Raw genomic sequence first — 26001 nt, forward strand, 5'->3', positions numbered from 1 at the left:
AGCTAGATCCTGCGAACACTGTATATTGCAAAGTAATGATATATCATGGCTCATCTCATGCATGTCTAGATAAATGATAGCCTCTGTCCAGGTAGCACGATGAATTTGTGCTTAGCATCTCGCTTCCACGCCCTTCTTGCTGACACACAGATACTTCACGCCCTTGTATGGCTTCACGCCTTCTCCGAGGCCTCGACTGCGCCGCGGGTCGATATTCAGACTGTCGACTCGGAGCCCCGACGGTAGCCAACCTTTGACAGAGAATGAGACAGAGGCGGAGTTCGGCATAAGGCTGGCGTTCAGCTGTGCCTTTGTTTTCCGAGGTGGTGTATAGAATAAGGAGGAAGAAGACTGGGAGGAGGCCGGTGCAGGGGCGGGTGCGGCTGGCGATGACGACGATTCAGGTGCAGGGCTTTGAGGCTTAGAGGGATTAGGGGAGGTTTGCGGTACACTGTCGAGATCGGAGGCGACGAGCGCGCTGGCCGCGGCGGATTTGGATGACTTCTTGGTCTTAGCTGTCTTTGTTGTCTTCTTCTTCTTCTTCGTTTTCCGTTTCGTTGTACCTGTTGCGGCTTCCTCCGCGACCTGGTAAGACGCTGCTGTTGAGGCGTCGTAGTATCCTTGCAAGAGATTTGCGTCAGCGTCGGCCCCCTCGTTGTCTTCTTCAAGCTCGTCTTCCACATTCTGGTGTCCGACGACCGTGCAGCGAAGAGTCGCTGTGCCCGAAACAGTTCCGGAGTCTTTGGTAGGTATGCGCCACTCCAGTGTATCGTTGCCGGGCGCGAATATCGCTTCTCCGCGACTTGCCTGCATATCGGCGATGTTTCGAACGGTCTTCGGTATTGGTACTGTGACCACGACCTCTTCTAGGACAGGTGATGAGGAGTTCCCGCCTCCTCCAAGGAACGAGGGAGTAGAAGTGCCCGATCCGCCCCGCCCTGCTCCGGGGCGGTTGAAAGATGAGTATCCTGGAAAGCTTGTATTTAAGATCAATCGGACCTCAAATTCGGATCCCGTCGGTCCGAGTGACTTGCGTACTTCGACAATGGCAGGTAAGAATACCTTCTCCATATGCGTCGGAGGATGGTCAAGACTAGGATCAATAGGGAGCAGATCCACCTCATAACCCGCAAGAATAAATCGGCCATCGGGAGGCACAAAGCTGAGTTCGCCAGGTCGCTCCCTCCATCGAGCTAGTCGGACACAGGGATGGAATACCGGCAGGTCTATCTTCTTCCCAACAGCCTGGGGACCGCTGGGAGTGGTTAATGTGAGGAGCAAGTCGGGTATCCCGGATATTTTAGCCGTGAACGCGATGGTTCCCGATACCAGTACAGACAGAAGCCGTCCAGATGGGGCAATCGTGACTGAGAGTGATTCAATGATATCAACGTATAACTCATTCGACGTGTGCCGCACACCGGCCTTTCTCCACGGGATCGCAGGGCCCTGTGCGACATTTGCGGATGATAATGAGTGTTTCAGAGGGTTGGGAGGCCCTAGTATAGGTGTGGACGACCTGTGCGCAGCGGTAACCCGGTCAGTAAGGGACTTCAGATCCTGAGAGAGCCGCGTCAAAAGACCGGCCTGCACGAGCGACAACTCCATACTCACCCTGGTAGTCCAACGCCTCCTAACAACTTCCCCATCCATCCCGGCATCTCCACAACTTCCTGAAGCGCATTTGGTTCCGTATTACACACGATGCCCGCATCGCACATTTCGTGGAGCAATTGTGCAACCACATCGTAGTTCGCCTGAAGCTTGGAAGAGAGTAATGGGGCCCCGACAAAGTCCTCAAGCACATCAACAACTCGGTGCAAGAACTCCAGCGCAAGAAGCGGCTCGGTATCAACTTCGGAAAGGGCTAAAAACAGCAGATTTGACTGTACGATTGAAAAGACTGTCACCGGGGGCGAGATATTTGGAATGTAGAGGAGTGACGGACGCGGGGGTGAGTGGGCGAGATAGAGGGGGAGGATTGCTGCCGCGGAGGGCGGGCGGGAGCGATATACATGCTCCACGAGCGGGTTGCTTGAGAGCTCAGACAGTCAGCACTAATGGAATTGAACCATGGAGAAAACATTAAAGGCAGCGCATACTTGTGCTCATCATAGATGTAGAGCGCATCGACCTCGCCGCTCATCATGCCGGTGTGTCGTGTGTCTCAATCGGTGGGGAAGCATTAGCGGAGATCAGACACAACCGCTGGTTGACGACATCCAAAAAGTCCCTGTGTTTCTGCCGCTGACTCCCGCCTCGTGCACTTTTACAATGCGTTGGGGGGAGCTCCTCGAGGCATTCAAAGTTTATGTCCTTCCGGATTGCTGATTAACCTCAGGTGTTGTATCTGGAGTTGATCCCGTTCCGAGACTGGTACACCTACCTTCGCACACTGATAAGGACCGAATTACAAATGGCGCCGTCAGAAAGTCAGGGCGCTTGGGATGCTCAATCAAAAGACGCAAAGCGTCTTCTAGCAGAAGACAAGTACGATGATTGCCTCTCCTGCCGAATAACAGGTACGTCACTCCCGTCCTTTCTTTACTCCTGTGCAGGTGGCTTTTGGCTTACTTGAAGTCACACAGGTTCGGCCGCGTTCATTGGCCTTGGAGTATACAGTTACTACACAGGAATGAATAATCTACGAAAGCAAGAACAAACAATCATGCGGAGTGCGACAAAATACAAGATGGGATCTCGGAAATTGGGCATTGCAACTATATCTGCAACATTAGTAGGCATGGGAATATGGAGGGCTTTGAATTAGTCACCGGCGGCAAAGCTTTGGGTATTGTGCCAAGCTCATAATGTACATTATTGAATATCGATGGCATGTTATATGTCCTGGGAAGAAGGAAGACAAAGGGTTCCTTGGTGCGCATGCAGACCAGACCAAAATCCCAATATATACGATTCAAGGTTCACAACAACTGCCTCACTGGGTATCGCCATATCTGATATCCTCTATATGTTGAAATGCATGAAACAAACAAAAGCATGAAAAGGTTTTTGGAAAGTGTGATAATGTGAAGGAAGGTAAGAATAGAAGATAATAAGGAAATGCACAGAAGAAAAGAACATCAGAAAGCACAAGTAATACTCCCACAAATGCACCGAAAATCCAAAGTATCAATCAACCGCTGCATGACTATAAGAATAAAATTCGTCCCGTCGTCGACAATTATATTCTCTAGGCGAAGCGGCCGCGTTTGCCACCTCCAAACATGTCTTTGTTGTTTCCCATACCGGACAGGTCAAAAAAGTCGGGAAACGTGAGCTTCCGCTTCGACCCTATTCCGCCAGATGAGTCGCGGGGAGGGTTTCGAGGATTCGGTCGCGATAGATTGGTTTGGCGGTTCTGCTGCCTGGAGTTCCGGGGCAAGACGGAGACGCTGACGGGGGAACTATCCTGAGACGATGCTGTAGAGCTATCCGGGGCTTGCATGTCGACGTCGTGTTCCTGGTATTGAGGGAAAGATGGTCCTGCCGTGAAGGTGAAAACAGTATGCCTATCAAAGCCGTTGATATCGTTGACTGAGGGGGTAGAAGGCGCTGGTGGCTGCTGCTCTGGGGCGGTAGGCTCGTCCCGCTGAGACAATCCGGGTTTCTGAGGCGATTCCGACTTCGTTGACTGTCGGACAGCTTCTGAATCAGGCTGCTCCTTACGGACTGTGGCCTGCGGAGTACTTCTGGTCTTCTCGAGATCTCCACGCTCGTCATCGTCACTAGGTGTACCAAGTCCGTCACTTCGCTCAGTCGCCCACTGTCGTACTCTCCACCCTTCCCCATCACCAAGACCAAGATTTTCTTTGTCTAGAAACTGAAGAAGATCTTCAATTGCTTCTTGGTAACCCGCTTGTCTCGCCTGCGCTTGTTCCAGTACAGCATTCTTGTAAAGGTTGGTAACTGATAGAGCAGCAGCTTTGAATGATTGTAGGAGCTGTTCGGGAGGCTGCGGGCGAGGCGTCGAGCTCGGTAAAGATGTGTTCAAAGATCTCATGGAGTCCATGATTGTTATAACTGCGACAGCAGCCGTCCTGATGGAAGATTGAAGACGGTAGTTGCTTCGGTGCCACAAGGAGGGGTGAGGTGAACCGTGCTCCGTGAACAAAGGCCAATCAAGTCACGATGATGTAGCCAGAAAGAAAGGCTAAAAGGAGTATGTCAGGCACTGAAACCAATGACTGACACGGAGGTAGATAAGAAAAAGAAAAGGGAAAGGAGAAAGAAAGGCGATGTAGAAACGCGGATGCCAGCAGGTGATTGATGGACTATAACGAGTTGTGCAGGTGATCTTTCTTTTCTTTGCTTTGTCCCGGTAACGTGATCCACCGCGGGGAAACTTCTGTTCCGCGTCAGGATGACTCAGCGCTGAGTCAGCAGGCGCTGCGTGCTTCAGCCAATTAGCGCGTCATGCCGTGCTGCTCCGATGAAATGCAAGTCCATTTGCCATCCCAGCGCGACTGGCGACATTCTATCGTTCCTCAGTGTCCAACTTCCTCTCCTGTCCTTATACCTTGAGGTTTAAGGATTCGGCCGCCATAATTATCATACAAAGTTCCAGGACAGTCCAGCTAACGTCGGCTCCATCTTTTCAAGTTCTTCTTCGGTCTTTTGTCGTTCTTTTGAAGCACTCTCGAGTCGTGTTTCGTGTCATAAGGAATACTTGCGCTCAGTGCGCGGAGAACCAAAATGGCTCCTTCGCAAGTCCTCAACTCTGATACACCTTCGCAGGCGGACACTCCAATGACGGATGCAAATGAAGACGCTGTCACGTCAGTAGCCGTTGATAATGTAGACGCGCAAATGACGGTAGGTCTGATTCGAGCTTGCTGTGCCTTTGGCACTTGACTTTCATCTATCAAATGGTACTAATCGTTCTCGCTCTACAGGGCTATCAAGAAACCCCAGACTACACGGTAACTCCGCCTAACCCCGTTGATATCGGCAATTCCGACTCTCTAACTAAGGGAAATCAGGACTCCGACACGAACCCTAACACAACGGCAAGCAGTGTTGCTGGCGATGCCGCTCCCATTGATGGCCGGAGAAGGAGATCTGAGGCTTTTCAAATGAGGAAGAGCATATTTGGCAAGAAGCATGGGCGATTGGACGAGTCAAAGGTGGGTTTTGTGTGCAGCCTCACTGTGTTGGTACAGGCACTTACATTTGGCTCTGCGCCATCATAGGAAGACGACTCTATCCGAAGATTTCGTTATCTTCTTGGCCTCACCGATTTGTTCCGCCACTTCATCGAAACCAACCCCAACCCCCGAATTAAGGAGATCATGGCAGAGATTGATCGACAGAACGCTGAAGAAGACGCCAAGGCTAAAAAGAAGGGATCTTCGCGCACAGGGGGCGCAGGAAATGATAGACGTCGCCGAACCGAACAAGAGGAAGATGCCGAGCTGCTAAAAGACGAGAAAACTGGTGCCGGAACTGCTACGGTCTTCCGGGAATCCCCTCCCTTTATTCAGGGCGAGATGCGCGATTACCAGGTTGCAGGATTGAATTGGCTGGTCTCCCTACACGAGAACGGCATTTCAGGTATCCTGGCTGATGAAATGGGTCTGGGTAAGACATTACAGACCATTTCCTTCCTTGGTTACTTGCGACATGTCTGCGATATCACTGGGCCTCATCTTATCGCGGTCCCCAAGTCCACCCTTGATAACTGGAGGCGTGAATTTCACAAATGGACACCAGAAGTCAATGTCCTGGTGCTCCAGGGCGACAAGGAGGAACGTCATAAGCTCATCAATGAGCGACTTCTTGACGAAGATTTCGACGTTTGCGTCACCAGCTACGAGATGGTTCTCAGAGAGAAGGCGCACCTTAAGAAGTTCGCTTGGGAGTATATCATCATCGACGAGGCGCATCGGATCAAGAATGAGGAATCGTCACTAGCCCAGATCATTCGTGTATTCAATTCGCGCAATCGGTTGTTGATCACCGGTACACCCCTCCAGAACAATTTACATGAACTTTGGGCTCTATTGAACTTCCTATTACCGGATGTGTTCGGCGACTCGGAAGCTTTCGATCAATGGTTCTCCAGTCAGGATGCCGACCAAGATACCGTTGTACAGCAGCTACACCGCGTTTTGCGGCCCTTCCTTCTCCGTCGTGTGAAGAGTGACGTTGAAAAAAGCTTGCTGCCAAAGAAAGAAGTCAACCTCTATGTGCCTATGTCAGAAATGCAGGTCAAGTGGTATCAGAAGATTCTCGAGAAAGATATCGATGCTGTCAATGGCGCTGCTGGGAAACGCGAATCAAAAACGCGTTTGTTAAATATCGTCATGCAACTGCGCAAATGTTGCAACCATCCATATCTTTTTGAGGGCGCCGAACCCGGTCCTCCTTATACGACTGACGAGCATCTCGTGTTTAATTCCGGCAAAATGGTCATTCTGGACAAGCTACTTGCGCGCATGCAGAAGCAAGGAAGTCGAGTTCTCATATTCTCACAGATGAGTCGTGTGCTCGATATTCTGGAAGACTATTGTGTTTTTAGAGACTACAAATACTGCCGGATAGATGGTACAACGGCGCATGAAGATCGGATCGCCGCCATTGACGACTACAATAAGCCGGGTTCAGAGAAATTCATCTTCCTTCTTACAACAAGAGCAGGAGGGCTGGGTATCAACCTGACGACTGCGGACATTGTCGTTCTTTACGACAGTGATTGGAATCCTCAGGCTGATCTACAAGCGATGGACCGTGCCCATCGTATCGGTCAGACCAAACAAGTGGTGGTCTTTAGATTCGTTACAGAAAATGCTATTGAGGAGAAGGTCCTGGAGCGAGCAGCGCAGAAACTGCGCCTGGATCAGCTTGTCATTCAACAAGGCCGTGCTCAGCAACAAGTCAAGAACGCAGCCTCGAAGGATGAGCTGCTTGGCATGATCCAGCACGGAGCCGCAAACGTTTTCAACACAAAAGGTGCGGCTGGCACATTAGTTAATGACAAGCAGTTGTCCGATGATGATATCGATGCCATCTTGCGCAAGGGTGAGGAGCGAACTGCTGAACTCAACAAGAAGTACGAGAAGTTGGGTATCGACGATCTGCAGAAATTCAGCTCTGAGAGCGCATACGAATGGAACGGCCAGGATTTCACAGAAAAAAAGAAAGATATCGGTATTAACTGGATCAACCCAGCAAAGCGCGAGCGAAAGGAACAGTTTTACTCCATCGATAAATACTACCGTCAGGCGCTGGCCACCGGCGGAAGGACGGCGGAAACAAAGCCGAAGGTTCCACGCGCGCCAAAGCAGATATCCATCCACGATTGGCAATTCTTTCCCCCGGGTCTCCAAGAACTTCAAGAGAAGGAAACAGCTTATTTCCACAAAGAAATTGGGTACAAGGCACAGCTTCCTGAGGGCCCTGAAGAGGAGCTCAGTGAGCGAGAAGCTGAGCGTGACCTGGAGCAGCAAGAAATTGACAATGCTGTGCCGTTGACTGAGGAGGAACAGGCGGAAAAGGCCCGGATGTCCGAAGAGGGTTTTGCGACATGGAATCGCCGAGACTTTCAGCAGTTCATCAACGGGTCTGCCAAGTTCGGCCGTACTGATTATGAAGGGATTGCTACCGAAGTGGACAGCAAAGACGCAGCCGAAGTGGAAGAGTACGCTAAAGTCTTCTGGAAGCGATACACCGAAATTCAAGACTACCCCAAGTATATCCGTATTATCGAGCAGGGTGAAGAGAAGCTGCGGAAAATGAGCCATCAACGCAAGATGCTTCGCAAAAAAATGGAAATGTACCGCGTTCCTCTGCAACAGCTCAAGATCAACTACACAGTGTCTACCACCAACAAGAAGGTTTACACAGAAGAAGAAGACAGGTTCCTTCTTGTGATGCTGGATAAGTACGGAGTCGATGGCGAGGGTCTTTATGAGAAGATTCGCGATGAGATTCGCGAGTCTCCCCTTTTCCGTTTTGATTGGTTCTTTCTCAGCCGGACACCGGTCGAGATCGGCCGTCGCTGCACTACACTATTGAACACTGTCGCTAAAGAGTTTGAGGTTGGAGCGAATGGCGAGGCCGGCAAGGGCCGGGGACGTGATCGCGAAGAAGAGGACGAAGAGAACGAGGAGGTCGGCGCACCAGCCAAGAAGAAGAGCAAAAACGGCGCAGTGGTAAGTTGACTTGCTTTTCCCCGCAGGCGCATATGAATGGCAACTAACACGGTATGCAGAACAAACAGGTCAAGGCCGTCAAAAGTGGCAGCAAAGCAAATTCCGCGTCAACCTCACGAGCAGCCAGTGTTTCATCGACTACTGCATCCAAGTCCAAGAGCAAGAAAAAGTAATTCAGTCTTATCCTCCATTCTCGCTCCGATCAACAAAATCTTTATGACTATCCTGTACCTTATATTGAAGATTATTTGGCCATGGAATGGGTTGGTATTTTTTCGAGTGTTTGGTATGGCGTTAGCAATAGATGTCACCGACGAGTCGTGGTTCATGAAATTTCCTACTTCCATTTTTCCTACTTTCATTTGCGAAATGTGAATTGTACAACAGTACCTTTTCTGATCGGGAGTACTCGATATAGAAAAGCTATCAGATGTAGTAGTTTGTTGACCAAGGCTCCTCAGTCATACCATGGTAGTTGGCCTACTTTCTATGGCATTATATCATTGAGTTGTCCCACATGACTACACTTGGAGAATAAAGATATTAAAATACACTAGGGGTATTGTACAAGCTATATACAGATAATGGCTCTAATTCACAACTATTCCCTGATCAGTTATTCACTGTCTTCTTTGGCGCCACCTCAGTGATCAAGACCGGGACTCGCAGAAACTGTTCCATCAGAATTGCCGCAGCAACACTTACGTTGAGGCTGTCAACTCTGGCGGGATCCTTCTCATAACCCCACTCAGCGACGTTTCTCGCCCCGGGAATGCTGACAATCGAATCTGCGTGGGACTTGATATGGGCACTCAACCCAAACCCTTCGCTGCCCAGCATGATGACGCTAGGTGCTTGCGTGAGTGTGTTCCTGGTCAGGTCGATATCGCCGGATGTGTCAGAAAAACTAGAGCCCGGCATCGGTGCATCGGCTGCGAAGAATCGCCATCCGTTGGCTTTGGACTGCTGGATGAAGTGCACCTCGTTGCTGACTCTAATGAGAGGCATGTTTTCGGCGGCTCCGGCGGATGCTTTGATCGTTACCGGGGAGAGAGGCGCACAGTTTCGGCCAGCGAAGACAATGGCGTCAATTCCCAGATAATATGCAGAGCGGATGATGCCGCCAAGATTGCCAGTATCGGTGATCCCGTCGAGGAGAAGGACGACTGGGTATCTGGTTTTGCCTGGAAGATGGCGGACGGGAATGCAATTGTTCGTGCTGTTCACTACTGCTTCCTCCTTTGACTGGGGTGCTAGGATCACGCGGAACTCATGCGCGCCCAAGGTCGGAGCGGCGCAGAGACTCTTCACAGGCAGTTGTGGCAGAGGGGATGCGTCAAGTATACAGCCGTTGTGGGGTCGGCCAGAACTCATCTGATCGAACAGCCGGTCCCATCCCGCATATGCCATTTTCACCTTGATATTTTTGGAGAGGGCGAGTTTGCGTAGCATAGACCGTGTGGGGCCAAGCTCCTCGTTGTCTCCCTGATATATGTACAACTTGTACGGCTGGCGTCTGCCGCTGCGCAGCGCCGCCTCCACGGCGCTGCTTCCGTAGATAAATTCAGACGCAGGAGTGGTGTAGGGAACAGAATCAGGAACCAACACGTGTTTCTTCTTCTGCTCGGGTTCCCCTTCTGTGAAACGCTTCTCGCCCCTTTTCAGCCTGGATCGTTCTTGAAGATCCCTCTCCTTCCTCTGCTCTTTGATGGTCCTGGCCCGTTCGTCGGCTTGTATTCTAGGTCGCTTTGGTTCCGGTAAATTTGTGTCTTGTTTAGATTTGAGCCCACGAAATCTACCTGTCTTAATAAACTCGTCCTCGTCGAAAGCTTTTATGCCGACGTCTTTGCGACTCTCGGATCGACCAACATGCCTCCGGCTTTGATCTGAGTTACCTGTGGAGCTTTTCTGCGGTTGGTTTCTCCCTTCCGCGGACTGGGTCTTGCGGATGCCACGACCAATGGCCGAATTCAATGAGGCATTGCGAATGGAACGGAGTGGGATTGAAGGAGATCTCGATGGCTGCAAGCAGGTCCCGAGGGCTCTCAAGGGTGCATTCCAAAACATTTCAAGTGCAAGATAGAGTCAGGCAATAAACTGCCTTTCGATTATGAAGTTTTAGTAGCACATACTCAGTGACGAAGAAAATGAGGAAACTGTGTTCATAAATTGTTGTACCTTTCGAGCTTTCTGTCTTGAATTCTTTTTTCACATCAATCAGAAACTGATAAGATAAGCGCATCATCATTGTTCCGGAACAATTTCGCGTTGTCTTCTGACGCGTCGCTGAATGAACACCAATTAATAGGGACGTCCTAATATTACGCTTTTAAGCATGTCAAAGAGATTACCTGCAGTCAACTATCTCACTGACTTTGCATAGGCCTTTCTCATTTTCCTTCACCTTCTCATTTGTATTATGTGGTTGCTCACTTCTTTTCGTGTCTAATTAGTTCCTCTCCCTACTCTTTACATTACTCGTCGCCGAGTACTTTGTGTGTTGTGGAGCATCCCCTATTGAATGTAATGGAGCTATATCACGGAACAGAGTTTCATTCTAATGGAGACGATGACAACGAGGATCTTGTCGCGGATTTGCTAGCTAAATTCAATAGTTCGCATACGACGCATACTCAACGGGGAAGTCCTCAATCTACGCTTCGACCAGCACCTCAGCAAGTGTCTCATCAGCAGCAACCCCTCTCGCCAGATCCGATGCCTCGTGAAATGCGACTTGCTGCAGTCGAAATACCTCCCATCGCCAACCCAGAAGAGTATGAATTTCTTCCTGGTCATTTTGCGGTCCGCTGTGTGATCAGCGAAATATCACATCCTATAAATGAGCCCTCGTACCGCGTGCGGTTACGAAGTGGTGAATCGGACATAGTGAGACTCGCCTGACATATCTCTCACTATACTTGAGCTGATCATTCAACTTTCGTCTATATCTATAGGTCACCTTCTCTCACCTTCAGACACTAGACAACGGTCCCGAGGCACTGCTACATTTCCAGAACACTGATTACCGCTCGTCATCTCCCGCAACTTCTCACATAACGCTTCACTCCTCAGACAAGGAAGATGTTGAATCTGGAACCAGAGGTCGGCGATCTCGACGCACAAAGAACGCTAGCTTCGCGGATTTCTTTGGTCCGCTCAGCAGTGATGAGGATGAGTCTGTGAGGGATACTGCTTCAAGTGACGACATTATCTCTTCCTCTGCTATCACCTCAAGAATCCGCCGCCTCAGGAGAGGTGTCCGCAACCGCGTGTCACGCCGATCAAGACAGTCAAGTTCAGAGAGCGAGTACGCTGCACCTAGAGGCGAACGCTTCTCAACTCGTCAGCGGAAGACCTTGCGGCGGGATTTGCGTGAAAGGATGGAAGATGATATATCTGAGAAGGAAGACTTTTCAAGAGAAAAGAGATTTGTCGGAGCCAAGGAGATTTTTCAAAAGATTCCTTCAGACGATGCGTTCCGCCTTCGCCATCATGGCACCTGCGAGCTTTGTGGAATCGAAGGCGATGATAGCACCAGAGGTCCTCTTGTTTTCTGTCAGGGCTGTACTAGTGCCTATCACCAAGCCTGCTTAGGCCCCAGATCGAATCGTGATCATCTGGTCACCAAAGTGGCTGATGAACAGTTTGTTCTCCAATGCCGTCGCTGCATAGGAGTCTCCCATGCAAAGGACCCCATATCGCCCCATCAAGGTTGTTGTATGAAATGTAACGATCAAGGGAAGATGTCGAAGCCTCTCCGCGAGCGCTTGACACCGAAGCAAGAACAGCAGATTCGCCAGGACAATGATGGGAAAGATCCGATTACCCCTGTGGACATGACTACTATCAACAATGTGGACAATGTGCTATTCCGATGTACAGCTTGCCACAGAGCCTTTCACTTTGAACACCTACCTCCAATTTCTGACACGACCGATGATCCTCCAACGGCCCGCTTTGAAGAATACTCCTATACCTGGAAGTGCCATGATTGCTCATCAGTTCCCGGTGAGATCGGTGCTTTAGTTGCATGGCGACCAGCAGACAGCGGACTCGTTGGGTACACTGCGGACGCGGTGAAGGAAGTGGATAAGGAATATCTCGTTAAATGGAAGGGGCACTCCTACCACCATACGTCGTGGATGCCCAGCAGCTGGGTCTGGGGTATTGTTAACCCTGCTATGCGAAGGGCTTTCTTCAGGTCAGAGAAAAATTTGCAACCCCATATGACGATAGAGGAAGCGATCCCTGAGGACTTCCTGCGCGTTGACATTGTCTTTCAAGTGTATTATTCTGAAGAAGCGGAAGAGCGAAGCCTTGAGTCAGACCTTGAGAGGATTCACAAGGTGACCAGGGCGTACGTGAAATTCAAAGGCCTGCCGTATGAGGAGGCAGAGTGGGATTCCCCTCCTGATCCTAGCCAAACTGAACGATGGAATGATTTCAAAGCTGCCTATGAGGACTGGGTTAGACGTGATTACATCCATATGCCGGAACAAAATGCACTTCGGAAACATCTTGCTCACATTCGGAAGCAAAATTTCAAGTCTCAGATTGTCAGAGACACTCAGCCTGAGACAATGACCGGGGGGCAGCTAATGGACTACCAGAAAGATGGGGTGAATTGGCTATACTACATGTGGTTCAAGCAACAAAATGCCATCCTTGCGGACGAGATGGGACTAGGAAAGACTATTCAAGTTATTGGCTTCTTCGCGACTCTCATCCAGTACCACAAGTGCTGGCCCTTCCTTGTTGTCGTGCCGAACTCAACCTGTCCAAATTGGCGCAAGGAGATCAAGTCATGGGTTCCCTCCATTCGTGTCGTCACGTATTACGGTTCGGCATTCGCCCGCAAGTTGGCTCAGGAGCACGAGATGTTTTCCCAGGACGAGCCAGATCTTCGATGTCATGTTGTGGTCACATCCTACGAGACTATGATTAATGACGCGTCTCGACGGGTCCTCATGAGGATACCATGGGCAGGTCTGGTCGTCGATGAAGGGCAGCGCTTGAAGAACGACAAGAGCCAGATATATGATTCTCTGTCGCGATTCAAATTCCCGTTTAAGCTACTCCTCACTGGTACGCCCCTCCAGAACAACACGCGGGAGCTCTTCAATTTGCTTCAGTTCTGTGATCCCACCAAGGACGCTGCAAAATTAGATGAAGAATACGGCATACTTTCAAAAGAGAACATTCCTGAACTACACAACATGATTCGTCCATTCTTCCTGCGACGGACAAAGGCGCAAGTCCTCACCTTTCTTCCTCCCATGGCTCAAATCATTGTGCCTGTGTCCATGTCTGTTGTTCAGAAGAAGCTGTACAAGTCTATTTTGGCGAAGAATCCGCAGCTGATAAAGGCAATTTTTCAGAGGAACAATAATTCTGAAGGCGTTAAGCAGGCAGATCGCCATAATCTGAATAATATCCTGATGCAGCTTCGAAAATGCTTATGCCATCCTTTTGTCTACAGCGAAGCAATTGAGGAACGCACTGCTAATGCTGCTGCATCGCACAAGCACCTGGTTGAGGCGTCAGGAAAGCTCAAGCTACTTGAGATTATGCTTCCTAAGCTTAAGCAGCGAGGCCACAGAGTTTTGATCTTCAGCCAGTTCCTTGATAATCTAGATATCGTGGAAGATTTTCTGGACGGCCTCGGCCTGCTACATCGGCGCCTGGACGGACGAATGACTTCGTTGGAGAAGCAGAAATGTATTGATGAATACAATGCTGATAACTCGCCGTATTTCGCATTCCTTCTTTCCACCAGGTCCGGTGGTGTGGGAATTAATCTCGCCACGGCAGACACTGTTATCATCATGGATCCAGACTTCAATCCTCATCAGGACATGCAGGCACTTTCTCGCGCTCACCGCATCGGTCAGAAGAATAAAGTGCTTGTCTTTCAGCTTATGACTCGTGGAAGTGTCGAAGAGAGAATTATGCAGATTGGCAAGAAGAAGATGGTCCTTGATCATGTTCTCATTGACCGGATGGTCGCAGAGGAGGATGATGGGCGGGATTTGGAATCTATATTGCGTCACGGAGCCCAAGCACTGTTTAATGATGATGACTCGGGAGACGTCCAGTACGATTCGGAATCTGTTGACAAGCTCCTTGATCGTAGTCAGGAAGAGCAAGTGAAGGCGCCTGACGAAAGTGCGCCGGAGTCTCAATTCAGCTTCGCCAAGGTCTGGGCGAATGACAACCAAAATCTGGAAGGCCAACTTCAGGACACTGAAGATAAAGGTGAAGATCCAGCGATCAGTAATACGCTATGGGAGAAGATTTTGCAGGAGCGTGAGCAAGCGGCTGCAGAAGAGGCCAGGAGAAAGGCAGAGACGCTGGGTCGCGGCAAACGAAAGCGAGCGGCAGTAGACTACGGAAAAGACACGACGGAGGTGTCGCCTGTGAAGGTTCGCCACGAGGCCGATAATGACGTTGAATACAAGGCGGACGAGGCCATAGAATCGGAATCAGACAATGACCCTGGGATGGATTCTGATGAGATGGGCCGGCCCACCAAGAAGTCCAAAGGTAATGCAGTTTCCCGCCTGAGCCCTGATTCCTCGGTACTAACCACGCGACAGTCCGCCCCTTCAAGCGTATCACCGAAGAGGATGAAGTCCCTGCATACGGTGCAACAGGCATGGACGGCAATGTGGAGGTGCGTCACCCGCCCTGCATTGTCTGTACCAAGCATCATCCGGTGGGCTCTTGCCCCTTGAAGCAGGCCGGCGTTGAACATTGTGGTCTATGCGGGCTTGCGCATTACGGAATAGCGCGTACTTGTCCTCACCTTCGGTCTGAGACGCAAGTGGCAAGGATGTTAGACGCTCTGAAGCACAGCACTGAGGATCGCGAGCTTATTGAGAAAGCCAAGAAATACCTGCAAGGGATTCGCGGCTCCCTTGCACAGCGTCGAAGGATTTTGGCCAGTAGGGCTGCAGCGAGCCACACCAGTAATGGAGTTCCTGGTACAACCAACACCGGTCCTACTGGGTCGCCCGTTATCGATCTGACCGGTTACCCGGCAGGCCATGGAACAACGCCCTTCAGCCCGAGTCAACCAGGACAAGGATTCTCGACATCAGAAAGATAATCTGTGCTGGTTTTTCTGTCCTTTTTGCGCTCTCTGACTCTCTGTGGCATGGGAATGAACTGGAATGGGGTTCTTACATAGGGGTGGTTGCATCAATGGCGTACATGGGAATTGGAATGGAATTTTTCTACGACTTTGATACCATGATGTACTTTAGTTTACACACTTTAGATCAGCATGAGAACGTCCATTCGAAATCTATCATGCAAGTCTTGAGCTTGGTAAAGTAAGCTGGCGGGCTCCACAGTTCCAACAGAAGACATCCTCAGTAGTCAAATGGCGGAGCCTTATATCCCGAACAATCTGCCTCAATCATGGGATCCGCCATTAAAGAAGACAATGAAGACGCTGAAATAAGACAATCACAAAAAGAACTAGGCCCTTCTTTACCCTTCCAGAACACCGTTGACCTTTTTAGAGGAAGGCCCAGGGGGAAAAAGAAAAAGCAAAGAAGGCGAGTGGGAGAGCAAACTGCAGCCATCCGTTGAGCTGTTGTACCGATGCCAACACCATATGGTCTAGGATGGAGGCAAACAGTCAATGCTTTTTTTAAGGGACTAAGCTTGAGGCTTTTTTCTTCTTGTTCTTTTGAATGCTTTGAATCCTAAAGAAAAGTGGTTCCCTTTCTTCCCTCTGGTTCATTTATTGTCGTTCACTGTCTTTTCTAGGAGCTTGGTCGATATAGTCTTTTTGGTCTTGTATCCAGACTTTGGGATAGCTTCATCCCGTCTGCTTATATACCCTTTTTTTTTTTTTTCAGGCAGCTGATTTTTCCTTCTCTTAGATGTTTTTCTTGAAGCCGCTATATACACTGCTATCATTGATTTAGTAGATTCATCCATATTGTGATCACAACACATAGAAGGTAGTGTGCTGCTTCAGCCTCTGCCCTATTCAGCAGTGAATGTCCATCTCGCTTCACATCGCACACAGAACATCAAAATACCTCACGAGTATTCACTCAGCAATAGACGCGAAAAATATCCTGCCTGACCTCTTCTCACCTCCGTCTTTTTCTCTCTCAACACCCCACCCTCTGCAGAGCTTTTTCATCAACATTCCACTGCAAAGCATCTCTCAAGACCACATCTTTGATAACACCTCAGCTCTTCTGAGTTGTAGGCCTTTCTGAGCGTCAGAGTCAAGCTCAGGAGAGCGAATCATCACGTCATGTCCTCCCCTCTGCGTCCTCAGTTTTTCTGCGCCAGACCTAATGGTACCCTTGTTCCTCTTATTGCTGTTGACGAGCTTCCTATCCATATCAATATTCGTTCGGTACCACGCGTTCTTTCTCCAGGTGATACCCAGGGTATGACCAGCCTTGGTACCGTGGGCCCTCGTTGCTCGTTCTATGTTGTGGAGAGTACTCTTCCCTTCTCTCGTTTCCAGTTTCCAGTCGATGTCCCCAATGTCCCCGGCCAGCGTGCCAGGGAGTATGGCAACCAAGGTCAAGGCCCCGCGCCCAGATACATGCCGGATGAGAACGGTGTTGCTCCCCAGCAGCGTCTGGCTATTCAGCCTATGTATCCTCAGGGCAATGGTCAGAACTGGGTGATGCCTACTCCAGCTCCTAACCACGGTTGGATGGTGCCCGCTAATATGGGTACTGCTCCTAATGCTGGCACTGTTGCTGGTCACGCTGCTGGTCACGCTGCTGGAAACAGTGGCGGAACCCCCAGACAAGTGAGTCGTTCCTCAGTCTCAGAAATGGAGCAAGGCCAAGACTGACTATGGCGTAGGGCTGTCATCAGAAGAAGGAATACTGCTCTTATTGGATCCGTCACGGTGAGTGCGACTATCAGCAGCAAGGTATGGTTCAATCCATGACTACAGGGGATTGACAAGTGAGGACTGACGATCATGTAGGCTGCCTGTTTAAGCATGAGATGCCCACCGATCGCTCCATGCTCGAGAAGCTTGGTCTGCGCGACATTCCCCGTTGGTACCGTGACAAGTACAACGTCCCAAGCCTTTTGTCTGGCGGAGGCAGCCAGACCCGTGAGTCGCGCGGTCTGGCCGGCCTGCTCGATGACGCTGCTTCCGACCGCGGTGCTGCGAGGGGCTCTCGTTTGGCAATCAGTGCAACTGCTGAGCATTCCGATACTGAAAGAAGTAACAAGGGCAAGGGCGCTGTCTCCATGCACCAGCCGACTCCTCTTGCGCTTCCAGGCCGCTCCAACTTCAGCAATGTCAGCTCGCCTAGAACTTCTGCTCACTCTCACGGTTCCAAGCAAGCACAGAGTGCACAGCTTCAGACTTCTAGCTCACACGTCCGCAACCAGGGCGGCCCAGTGCATGCTTCCGCATCCCAGAATCGTGTTCCGAATGTGCACAATAAGAAGATCGACCTGCTCTCCTTCGATCCCCCTCCGGACTACACATCCGCCGATCTGAGTCGTTCTGGTCAACAGATTATTTCTGATCCCAAAGAGCGTGCCAAGCGTGACGAGTTCTTGCGTGGCCTGCATGACATGTTCGCAGCTACCACCGTGCCTGGAAAGACCAACACGGTGCCCGCCGATACGGACGTCTTCGCCAGTCAGCCTCGCACTAAACGCGTGCAACCCAAGTCTCGTCGCCTGTTCCAAAACCGTCCTCCCGCTCCTAGTGGAGGCACGGAGACCAGTGCCTCGGATGCCGACCAGATTCGCCAGCAGAGTGTCCGCCTCTACAACCTTGCTGCTGAGGCTGTCAAAGACTTCGATGATGACGATGACTTTTTTGTGGATCCCAAGTCCGGCGTCGTGCAGGGAACTCCCAGGTCCTCCGAGTCTCCCCGCCACCGCCGCTCGTCCTCGACCGAGTCGTGCCTCTCGTGCTCTGAGCCCAGCCCTACTGCCTACCTCAACAGCCGCGCCGGAACCAACGACGGCGACGGACGTCTCAAGCCGCTCCTTCCACCTATCGGCGTGTTCACTCATAAGAACCCTACCGTCCTCAAACGTCCCGCCGTCTCCTCCGACGACATTTTCGGCATGGGCGGAGGACGTGCCAAGTAACTCCATATAAGAGAGAATTCTTGCCCGGTTCGTGTCAGTCACGAATGTCTCTTGCAGTCGGTCTCACCCTCGCGTGACGGCAAGCGGACTGTGGCCTCTCTTCTCTTTTTAGTCACTTCCCCCTTATGATGCCACGCCAAGCTGGTCTGGGTGGCTCATCCAATATTCACTCACTCGCCCATGGTTAAATATACCCACCACTCGATGGCGGAGGGCAACATGGAGAATGGATGTCATTCAAGTTGATAACGTCTGCATGGACACCGATATTGTGGACATTCGTCGACGGTTTGACATCTTTCCATCTTCACATTTCCGATTCCTGGTCTCGTCCTTGTTGTCTCTCTCTCTCTCTCTTGATGTCGTTGGGTGGCTTTGAGTCTTCAACCGATTATTTTAATTACGAACAGAGGAAGGATATGAGATTGAACTGCTAGTTTGGAGGTTCTGAACGAAACCATCGCGAGGTGGATGAGTTGAAGTTGGCTTTCGACTTTGACCACGCCGGGATTTTGTTCTCGTGACTTTTGACCTTGGGCGGATCTCTCGTCGTCCTTCCGTGTCTGTCGTCTGTTATAACGACGGTTGAGGGGTATCTATATCTTTAAATAAAAATTACCAAAAAAAAGGGATTGCCTTAATGACATATGATGGTTGATTGCTTTTAACTTGCTGGAAGCTTTTCTCTGATTCCTCTTTCATCGTACAGGCATGAAGCAGAAACATAGGTAGAATACTTACATCCCGGTAATAAAAGGTGGGAAAAGCTGTATGAAGAAGAATATTGTACAATAGTGTAAGTGATAGTCTATACGACCGTTTGACATGTGCGCCCGCCCTTGATATTTTCGAACTCAAATCCAACGCAAAGAAGACATCCATCGAATACATGAACCAGACAAGTTCAATACACTCCCGCAACCAAGGGTCTAACGGACTCTCTTCTTCAGGACCTTGGCTCCAACTTTGACAGCAACCTTCTCCCGCTCCTCGGCGGCTCTGGCGCTCAAGGCAGGGTTCAATGAAGGCAGTGACAGAGTGGCCTGTGCAACGATGGCGTTCCCATCCACGACCGCCCGCCGTGTTTGCTCGTTGATCTGTCTCTCTCTCCGTGTGGCGGCGAGTTGCTTCCTCCGCTGCTCTGTCATGGCCCAGGACTCGGGGAAGCGCAGCTGAGTCTTGGGCTTGTGATGGCGGAGGTCAAGAGGGATGTCCGCGAAGGAGTCGCCTTCTTTCGCCTCTTTGATCAGTGTGTTGACAATGTCGCCCAGGTATCGCTTGTTCTGGGCGCGCGTTGTGAATTTCTCGCAGGACATGCGTACAATGTCTGTATCGGGGTTGTAGCGTGTTCCCGCGAGTTTAAGGAAGGTCTGGCGCTGTTCCTCGGAGAGGTACTTGGGGACAAGATCCTTGCTGGCCAATTCGACGACCACCTTGCTCTCGGCTGGATGCTGTTCACCCATGTACGTGGTGTAGCGGAAGCGAAGGATGTGAGTTTCGGGAGGAAGGGTGAAAGGTTTGGCGAGTTCTAGGGATCGGAGGCTCAGATTAGCATTGAACCATAGTCGCTTAGAAATGTTGGAACTTACTGCTCAGTAAAGGCATATCCCAAGCTGCAATGCGAGCATATTCACGAATCTCGCGGTGCAGTTCGACTTCCGCGTGGGCCATGGAGGTGATTTCGTCGTCGTGGAAATCGTCGTCTGCGTCCTCGACAAGACCGAATTCATCGTCTTCCTCCTCGGCCCAGAAGCCCCGGGACTTGTCCGGCACATCCTCAAATCGCAGCCCTACTTCCTTCTCTATGTCTCTCACACTTTTTTCAATCTCCGCAAATGCGGCCGCTCGCGCTTGCGGGTTGTTGAATTCTTCGATCATCCGACGTTGCTCCGCGTCAAAAGCCTCCCGTTCCTCCGGGGATAGCATATCATACATTGACCGCTCCTCCTTGCTGAGGATATCTGGCGAGTACTCCGACACGTCAGGCAATTCATCCTCCGGCGAAGGTTCTTTGGTAATTGGCGGATCTTCCGGCATGAATTTGAAGGGTGTGACAGAGAATGAGCGGGATTGAATAGCAGCAGGGCCTCTCCGAGCGACCGAGAAGGCCGTACGGCCCAAATATCTTGCGACAAAGGCCATTGCGGGCGAGATTGGCCGTGGGGGGTTGTCGAATTCCTCCTGGGATTTGGATGTCGGAGATGTTTTCTGCGGATGAACTTCGCATGGCAACGCTAAGCCCAATCGGGCTAAGCGCATTCACTGCTGCCATCATATCAATGCATCACTCCCAAGTACTGCAACAACCATTGATCACCTCCTTTGTCTGACCTTGATGTTGGTTGATAACGGACTTGCGTATTCATTCAAAGGGCATATCTAGCTTAGGAGCTGAAATGCTTCTGCAGCCCTGTCAAGGCATCGATCAAATTCCCTGTCAAACAGAGCTCCTGGGAACTTAGTTTGCAGTCATGTCAGCGAAGCTCCCGATCAAGGTATGCTTTGTGACAGTCGGCGCAACCGCCTCTTTTGAAGAGCTTGTGCGCGCTGCGCTAGATCCCTCATTTGTGACGGCCCTGGAGAAAAATGGCTATTCGCATTTAATGGTTCAATACGGCAAAAATGCGGCGATTTATCATAATTTCCTCAAGCAGTATCCACCTGAGCGCAGGCCCTGGCACAGAATAGATGTCGGTGGGTTTTCCTTCCACGAGCATGGGCTGGGAGGAGAGTTTGCATTGGCTCAGGCAGACATGAGTAAAGGACGAAGTGGTGGGTTGGTTATCAGTCACGCAGGTATTGATCATCTTTCTTGGTCGTTACTCACCTCTGGCATCTTCTGATATCTGACCTGGGATGCTTGTCAGGATCTGGCACTATTCTCGAGGTGTTACGGATGGGCATCCCGCTCATCGTTGTGCCCAATCCTTCTCTTCAGGACAACCATCAAGAGGAACTAGCGCGCCAGTTACAGAAACAAGGATACGTGGTTGCTAGTCACTATCAGTAAGATTCAGGTTCCTCTATATGGGCTACTTTGCTAATTATCTGGCAGAAATCTTTGCCAAGCACTGCAGCAGGCTGAACAACTGCGAGCTCGCATGTTAAGGTGGCCGCCTGTGCGTGGCCCTGGCCAGAAAAACCAGCCGACACTGGAGCAAGTAATGTCTGACGAGATGGGATTTGTGGATTGAATACCGTCAACTCCCTTATGAATAATGATTTATGCTACCTCTTGGCTACTTCCATATTGAACTGTGACACGTCGCCGCTACTCCTTCACCCTTGGTGCTTCTACTGTTGGAATTGCTCCAACCTTGGCCTCAGGATATCTGGTACTAGCGTTTTGTGCCTCCTCATCCATGGGCTTTGAGGCAGATTTGTTGGTCGATCGAGCCGTGTGGTCAGATAGAGGAAAGGCACGATACCTTGTTTTGTTTAGTGGACGACCGTTCACGAACGTTGGATTTTGCCCGCTTAGGTATTTATATTGTTTTAAAGCCTTCAGAATCCGCCATCGTCGTGTTTTATGATAAATTTTTGTTTCGCGGCGGATAGTCGTAGAAGTGCTTCTGTAGCAGCGATAGTCGGCTGGCCCAAGCTCCTTGTTGATGGGAAACTTGAGCGGACGCGAAGAGTTGCGGGATTCAACATCCCCTCTAAAAACATCTATTTTGCCTACAATCGCCAGTGTCCACGCCGATGACTTAAAACTCAATTCACAAGCTGCCAGTTATAATCTTTCGCATCTACCGGTCTTACGAGTCACAACCAGCAAGAATAGGCCTCAGGGCCATTGTCACGGCAATTCGCGCCGCCTCCCCCCTACCGACTTCCTCCCCAAACACAACCCTTCTCCTCACAGAATGGCCGAGGCAACCCTTCACAACGCCCCCATTGTCATTGACAATGGCAGCGGCACAATCCGCGCCGGTTTCGCCGGAGAAGAGATCCCCTCATGTTTCTTCCCCTCGTTCGTCGGGCGGCCAAAACACCCCCGGGTGATGGCCGGCGGTCTAGAGGGCGACGTGTTTATCGGGCAACGAGCACAGGAATTGCGCGGGCTGCTCAAGATCCGATACCCACTGGAACACGGCATCGTGACGGACTGGGACGACATGGAGAAAATCTGGCACTACGTGTACGAGAACGAGCTGAAGACGCTACCGGAGGAACACCCCGTCCTCCTGACGGAGCCGCCGCTCAACCCGCGCAAGAACCGCGATGTCGCCGCCCAGATCATGTTCGAGACGTTCAATGTGCCGGCGCTGTATACCTCGATCCAGGCGGTGCTGTCGCTGTACGCGTCCGGACGCACGACGGGCGTGGTGCTGGACTCAGGGGACGGGGTGTCCCATGCGGTGCCTGTGTTTGAGGGTTTCGCGATCCCCAATAGTATACGGCGGATTGATGTTGCGGGGCGAGATGTCACGGAGCAATTGCAGCTGCTGCTGCGGAAGAATGGGCATGTGCTGCATACGAGTGCGGAGAAGGAGGTGGTGAGGATGATCAAGGAGAAGGTCTGCTACGTGTCCTTGGATCCGAAGCGGGAAGAGAAGGACTGGATGAACAGTTACCACAAGTCGGAGGCGAAAGCCGTCGACTACGTATTGCCAGATGGGCACAAGATCAAGGTCAGCCCCCTCTACAATCAAGTTTATGGGGACCCGAGCTAACCAACCAGGATAGATCGGACAAGAGCGCTACAGAGCCCCTGAGATCCTATTCGAGCCTGAACTCATCGGACTGGAATACCCCGGCGTTCATCAGATCGTCCAGGACGCCATCACCCGCACAGATCTCGATCTCCGGAAATCGCTATACCTCAACATCGTCCTCTCAGGGGGCTCAACACTGTGCAAGAACTTCCCCGACCGCCTAATGCGCGAGATCAAGAGATTGGCCGTGGAGGACATGAAGATCCGTATCTCTGCGCCTGCAGAACGGAAATACACCACCTGGATCGGCGGTGGTATCCTCGCCGGGCTCAGCACATTCCGCAAGGTAAGTCCAAGTCGAACTCACCCCAAACCCAATACCCAAAACAGACCAACTAACAGCTCCCTCAGATGTGGGTAAGCGCAGACGAATGGCACGAAGACCCGGAGATCATCCACAGGAAATTCGCCTAAACATTCCTCTCACATGAACAAACGCGGTGATCACGAAGGGCCGAGTCGTCTTTGTCCTTTTCTTTCCTGTCTTCCGCCTTCTGGCCCATAAACGCCAGACCAGCCGCCACCAAGTCCGGCGGGCTCAGATCGAGTCGAACCACTAATTGTACCGGCTAGGCTTGGGCTTTTGATACCCTTCTTCTTCCCTCTCTTCTTGAGCCATTGATGCATCGTTCAATCATATCACGCACTATACCTTTCTTTTCTCTTGATGTTGGGCACAATGCAACATACCACATGATAGCGCCTCAATCTACATGCATGAAATCCATGTCCCACTGCCGAAATTGATCAAAGAGCAAGTAATTTACATCACGCTTGAGTGGGCGGTGGTTGCGTTCAGGTAGTGTTTGCCCTGTATCAGCGGGGGCCGTCTGAAGGCAGATGTTGTACATAATAGACATTGGAATATAGACGGAATGAGCGACCATGTCGTACGAGTACGGGTACTTCGGTGGGGTTCTAAGTCTAAGGGTGATATGACTACGGACAAGTTACTGTAGAGCATACAAGGTAGAGCAAAGATCCACAGAAATCTGTTTCCTGTTTCCAATTGGTGTGGCCAACGCCAGTGGTACGCTAAGATACATGAGGGATGCAGATGCAGATGGCCTCCCCGACGCCAATCCAAAAATCTGGCATGGCAAACACGCTGAATAGTTTTGAAGAAACAGAATGGTATGAGTGATGGGAGATGGGCGGCAGCGGATGTTGAAAATCCTTGGGGAATCATAGACAAAGAAGCTCATTTCAGATGTGTCGACAGAATAACTAGGGGTATCAGGTCGATACAGTCATGTTGAAGCAGAAGGATAAATTGTAGCCGCGGATTGTCGGCCAGGACGCTCCACAGCAATCACATTGCATGAACGATGTTGAAGTTGGATTAAGAAAAGCGTAGGTGATAGTTTGACTTCCCAAGGAGATAATAATCGAAAAAGGAGAAACTTTTTTTTTTTTTGTTGCTGGTCGTAAGTCGTCATGTCGTTAGGCGCAGCGCAGCGCATTATGCAAAAGGGAATGGCGACCCCTTAAGCCACACCCCTTATCTTTCCCCAACCCTTCTCCAGGCCACGAAGAGCCTTTTCCCGAGCGGAGCCGGTGCTGCTGGCTGATGCAGTGCTGCTGGAAGAGAACTTGCGAGTGAGGATGCTGCTGCCACTACTGCAGCTATCACTGTAGATCATGTTGCCGGCACCTCCTCGGCCCACATGGTAGACAGGAGCGGCGCGGCGCAATTCCCGTTCCAGTTCCTCGTCAAAGCTGAAGATTGCCCGTTCGCTGCTGCTGCGGACATTCCCTGCGCCGCCGCGGCCGGACTGGAAGGTACGCGGGACATTTGAATCCAGGCGCGTTAGGGAGGCGGGGCCGGTGGCTGTTTGCGAATCGGTAGTCTTGGTGTTCTTCAGGCTGATGATGTTGCCAGCACCTCCACGAGCTGTATGTAGGGCTGGACGGCTGGTATGAGGAACGGACGGGTGAGGTTCAATGACGCGGTAGTTCATTTTCGGCATAATGTAGGTAGTGATGGATGTCCTTTGACTGGATTATACTCGAATCAAGCTCGTGGTATGCAGATCGTGCGATTGACTCAAGAGCCAACTCTCAGCAAAGAACCATCTAATGGATGAAGTTCAACGTCTAGTCTATAGCTGACGTGACCGCGCGGAAGTATAGGCGACTTCAAGCAAGCAGAAACAGGATGCTCGAATAGCAAGTAGACAAGTTTGTATAGATTGAAGACGTGAAAGAGAGAATGTTAGCGCTGAGTATTGGAGGACGCGAGGTAATAAGGAGAAGAAATTTCTTTGTTTGCTGGATGGGACTGTATAGTATGGGACCCAAACATTCTGGCGGGGAAGGTTTTATATAGTTATGCCCCCTTGTGCCGTCATGGGCTACCATCATTGCACCAAATTGCACCATTTAGTGGCTCAGCTGGGGCCCTCCTTGCCAGGCACAAGAGTCACGGACAAACCTAGAGGGTCACACGCGGTGCTGTTTGTGGATATTGGATAACCAAGTGGAGTTGGCGGTTAGTCGTCGTCGTCAAAACCAAAAAAATATCTCCCCAGCGAAAATTCTCTCATGGTCGACGTATCAGGTAAAGCCTCCGAGAGTATGCGCGCGGTTCTTCGGCAGGCTGTAAGGCGGCAGCAAGAATAATTAGCTGACTCAGCGCCGCAGCAACCAATCACGAGCGACAATGCGGGAATTGTGTCAGCAGGTCAGTCTCCTATTGGGTAAAAAGTCCATGTTGCAGCCAACTGTCCTTGCTGCTTTAAGAAATCCCTGGAGATCATCTGACGAGCACACCGGCCCTACGAGGGGTGGCAAACGTAACAGAAACGGCCTTTGGAGCCAATCATATGCGCTCTCTGATTTTCTGGGGGTAATGGAAATTCCTGGATGGTCAGTCACGAGTCGCTTGAGCACTCGCCTCCTTCCCAAAAGGCCACCGAAGGAATCCAGCTGTCGGTCACGATGAGGAGAGCAGATGGTTCTAGACATGGTAGAATGACGAAGTTTCCACTTCCTCCTCCTCACCGTCTCCGTCGATGCTTCAG

General features: G+C 50.9%; 10 protein-coding genes across 10 annotated transcripts; 5 read left to right on the forward strand and 5 right to left on the reverse strand.

Annotated features, from left to right (window-relative positions):
* Positions 1-111: 111 nt before the first annotated feature.
* Aspvir_007101 (putative AP-3 adaptor complex subunit mu) lies at positions 112-2146 on the reverse strand (the record flags this gene model as incomplete). The annotated part of the gene is made up of 3 exons (XM_043270286.1): positions 112-1519; positions 1615-2034; positions 2103-2146. The coding sequence occupies 3 exons, from the start codon at positions 2144-2146 to the stop codon at positions 112-114; spliced, it is 1872 nt and encodes a 623-aa protein (XP_043126221.1).
* A 1047-nt stretch (positions 2147-3193) lies between these two features.
* On the reverse strand, positions 3194-4012 carry Aspvir_007102 (uncharacterized protein; the record flags this gene model as incomplete). Its single annotated transcript, XM_043270287.1, has 1 exon — positions 3194-4012. One exon carries the CDS (start codon positions 4010-4012, stop codon positions 3194-3196), a length of 819 nt encoding a protein of 272 aa, XP_043126222.1.
* Positions 4013-4695: 683 nt separating this feature from the next.
* Positions 4696-8326, forward strand: Aspvir_007103 (putative SNF2 family helicase/ATPase; the record flags this gene model as incomplete). The annotated part of the gene is made up of 4 exons (XM_043270288.1): positions 4696-4815; positions 4896-5126; positions 5193-8153; positions 8213-8326. The coding sequence occupies 4 exons, from the start codon at positions 4696-4698 to the stop codon at positions 8324-8326; spliced, it is 3426 nt and encodes a 1141-aa protein (XP_043126223.1).
* Positions 8327-8765: 439 nt separating this feature from the next.
* Aspvir_007104 (RNA methyltransferase) lies at positions 8766-10220 on the reverse strand (the record flags this gene model as incomplete). The annotated part of the gene is made up of 1 exon (XM_043270289.1): positions 8766-10220. One exon carries the CDS (start codon positions 10218-10220, stop codon positions 8766-8768), a length of 1455 nt encoding a protein of 484 aa, XP_043126224.1.
* Positions 10221-10679: 459 nt separating this feature from the next.
* On the forward strand, positions 10680-15261 carry Aspvir_007105 (putative chromatin remodeling complex subunit (Chd3); the record flags this gene model as incomplete). The annotated part of the gene is made up of 3 exons (XM_043270290.1): positions 10680-11039; positions 11108-14696; positions 14750-15261. The coding sequence occupies 3 exons, from the start codon at positions 10680-10682 to the stop codon at positions 15259-15261; spliced, it is 4461 nt and encodes a 1486-aa protein (XP_043126225.1).
* A 1170-nt stretch (positions 15262-16431) lies between these two features.
* On the forward strand, positions 16432-18260 carry Aspvir_007106 (uncharacterized protein; the record flags this gene model as incomplete). The annotated part of the gene is made up of 3 exons (XM_043270291.1): positions 16432-16944; positions 17001-17070; positions 17128-18260. The coding sequence occupies 3 exons, from the start codon at positions 16432-16434 to the stop codon at positions 18258-18260; spliced, it is 1716 nt and encodes a 571-aa protein (XP_043126226.1).
* A 929-nt stretch (positions 18261-19189) lies between these two features.
* Positions 19190-20402, reverse strand: Aspvir_007107 (mitochondrial 37S ribosomal protein mS35; the record flags this gene model as incomplete). Its single annotated transcript, XM_043270292.1, has 2 exons — positions 19190-19788; positions 19850-20402. The coding sequence occupies 2 exons, from the start codon at positions 20400-20402 to the stop codon at positions 19190-19192; spliced, it is 1152 nt and encodes a 383-aa protein (XP_043126227.1).
* A 329-nt stretch (positions 20403-20731) lies between these two features.
* alg13 (N-acetylglucosaminyldiphosphodolichol N-acetylglucosaminyltransferase catalytic subunit ALG13) lies at positions 20732-21454 on the forward strand (the record flags this gene model as incomplete). Its single annotated transcript, XM_043270293.1, has 3 exons — positions 20732-21056; positions 21128-21266; positions 21316-21454. The coding sequence occupies 3 exons, from the start codon at positions 20732-20734 to the stop codon at positions 21452-21454; spliced, it is 603 nt and encodes a 200-aa protein (XP_043126228.1).
* Positions 21455-22126: 672 nt separating this feature from the next.
* On the forward strand, positions 22127-23392 carry Aspvir_007109 (actin-related protein ArpA; the record flags this gene model as incomplete). The annotated part of the gene is made up of 3 exons (XM_043270294.1): positions 22127-22894; positions 22950-23264; positions 23330-23392. The coding sequence occupies 3 exons, from the start codon at positions 22127-22129 to the stop codon at positions 23390-23392; spliced, it is 1146 nt and encodes a 381-aa protein (XP_043126229.1).
* Positions 23393-24465: 1073 nt separating this feature from the next.
* Aspvir_007110 (DUF3602 domain-containing protein) lies at positions 24466-24948 on the reverse strand (the record flags this gene model as incomplete). The annotated part of the gene is made up of 1 exon (XM_043270295.1): positions 24466-24948. The coding sequence occupies one exon, from the start codon at positions 24946-24948 to the stop codon at positions 24466-24468; it is 483 nt and encodes a 160-aa protein (XP_043126230.1).
* Positions 24949-26001: the final 1053 nt, after the last annotated feature.

Source organism: Aspergillus viridinutans (assembly GCF_018404265.1).
Source record: "Aspergillus viridinutans IFM 47045 DNA, scaffold_5, whole genome shotgun sequence".
NCBI classification, from domain to species: domain Eukaryota; kingdom Fungi; phylum Ascomycota; class Eurotiomycetes; order Eurotiales; family Aspergillaceae; genus Aspergillus; species Aspergillus viridinutans.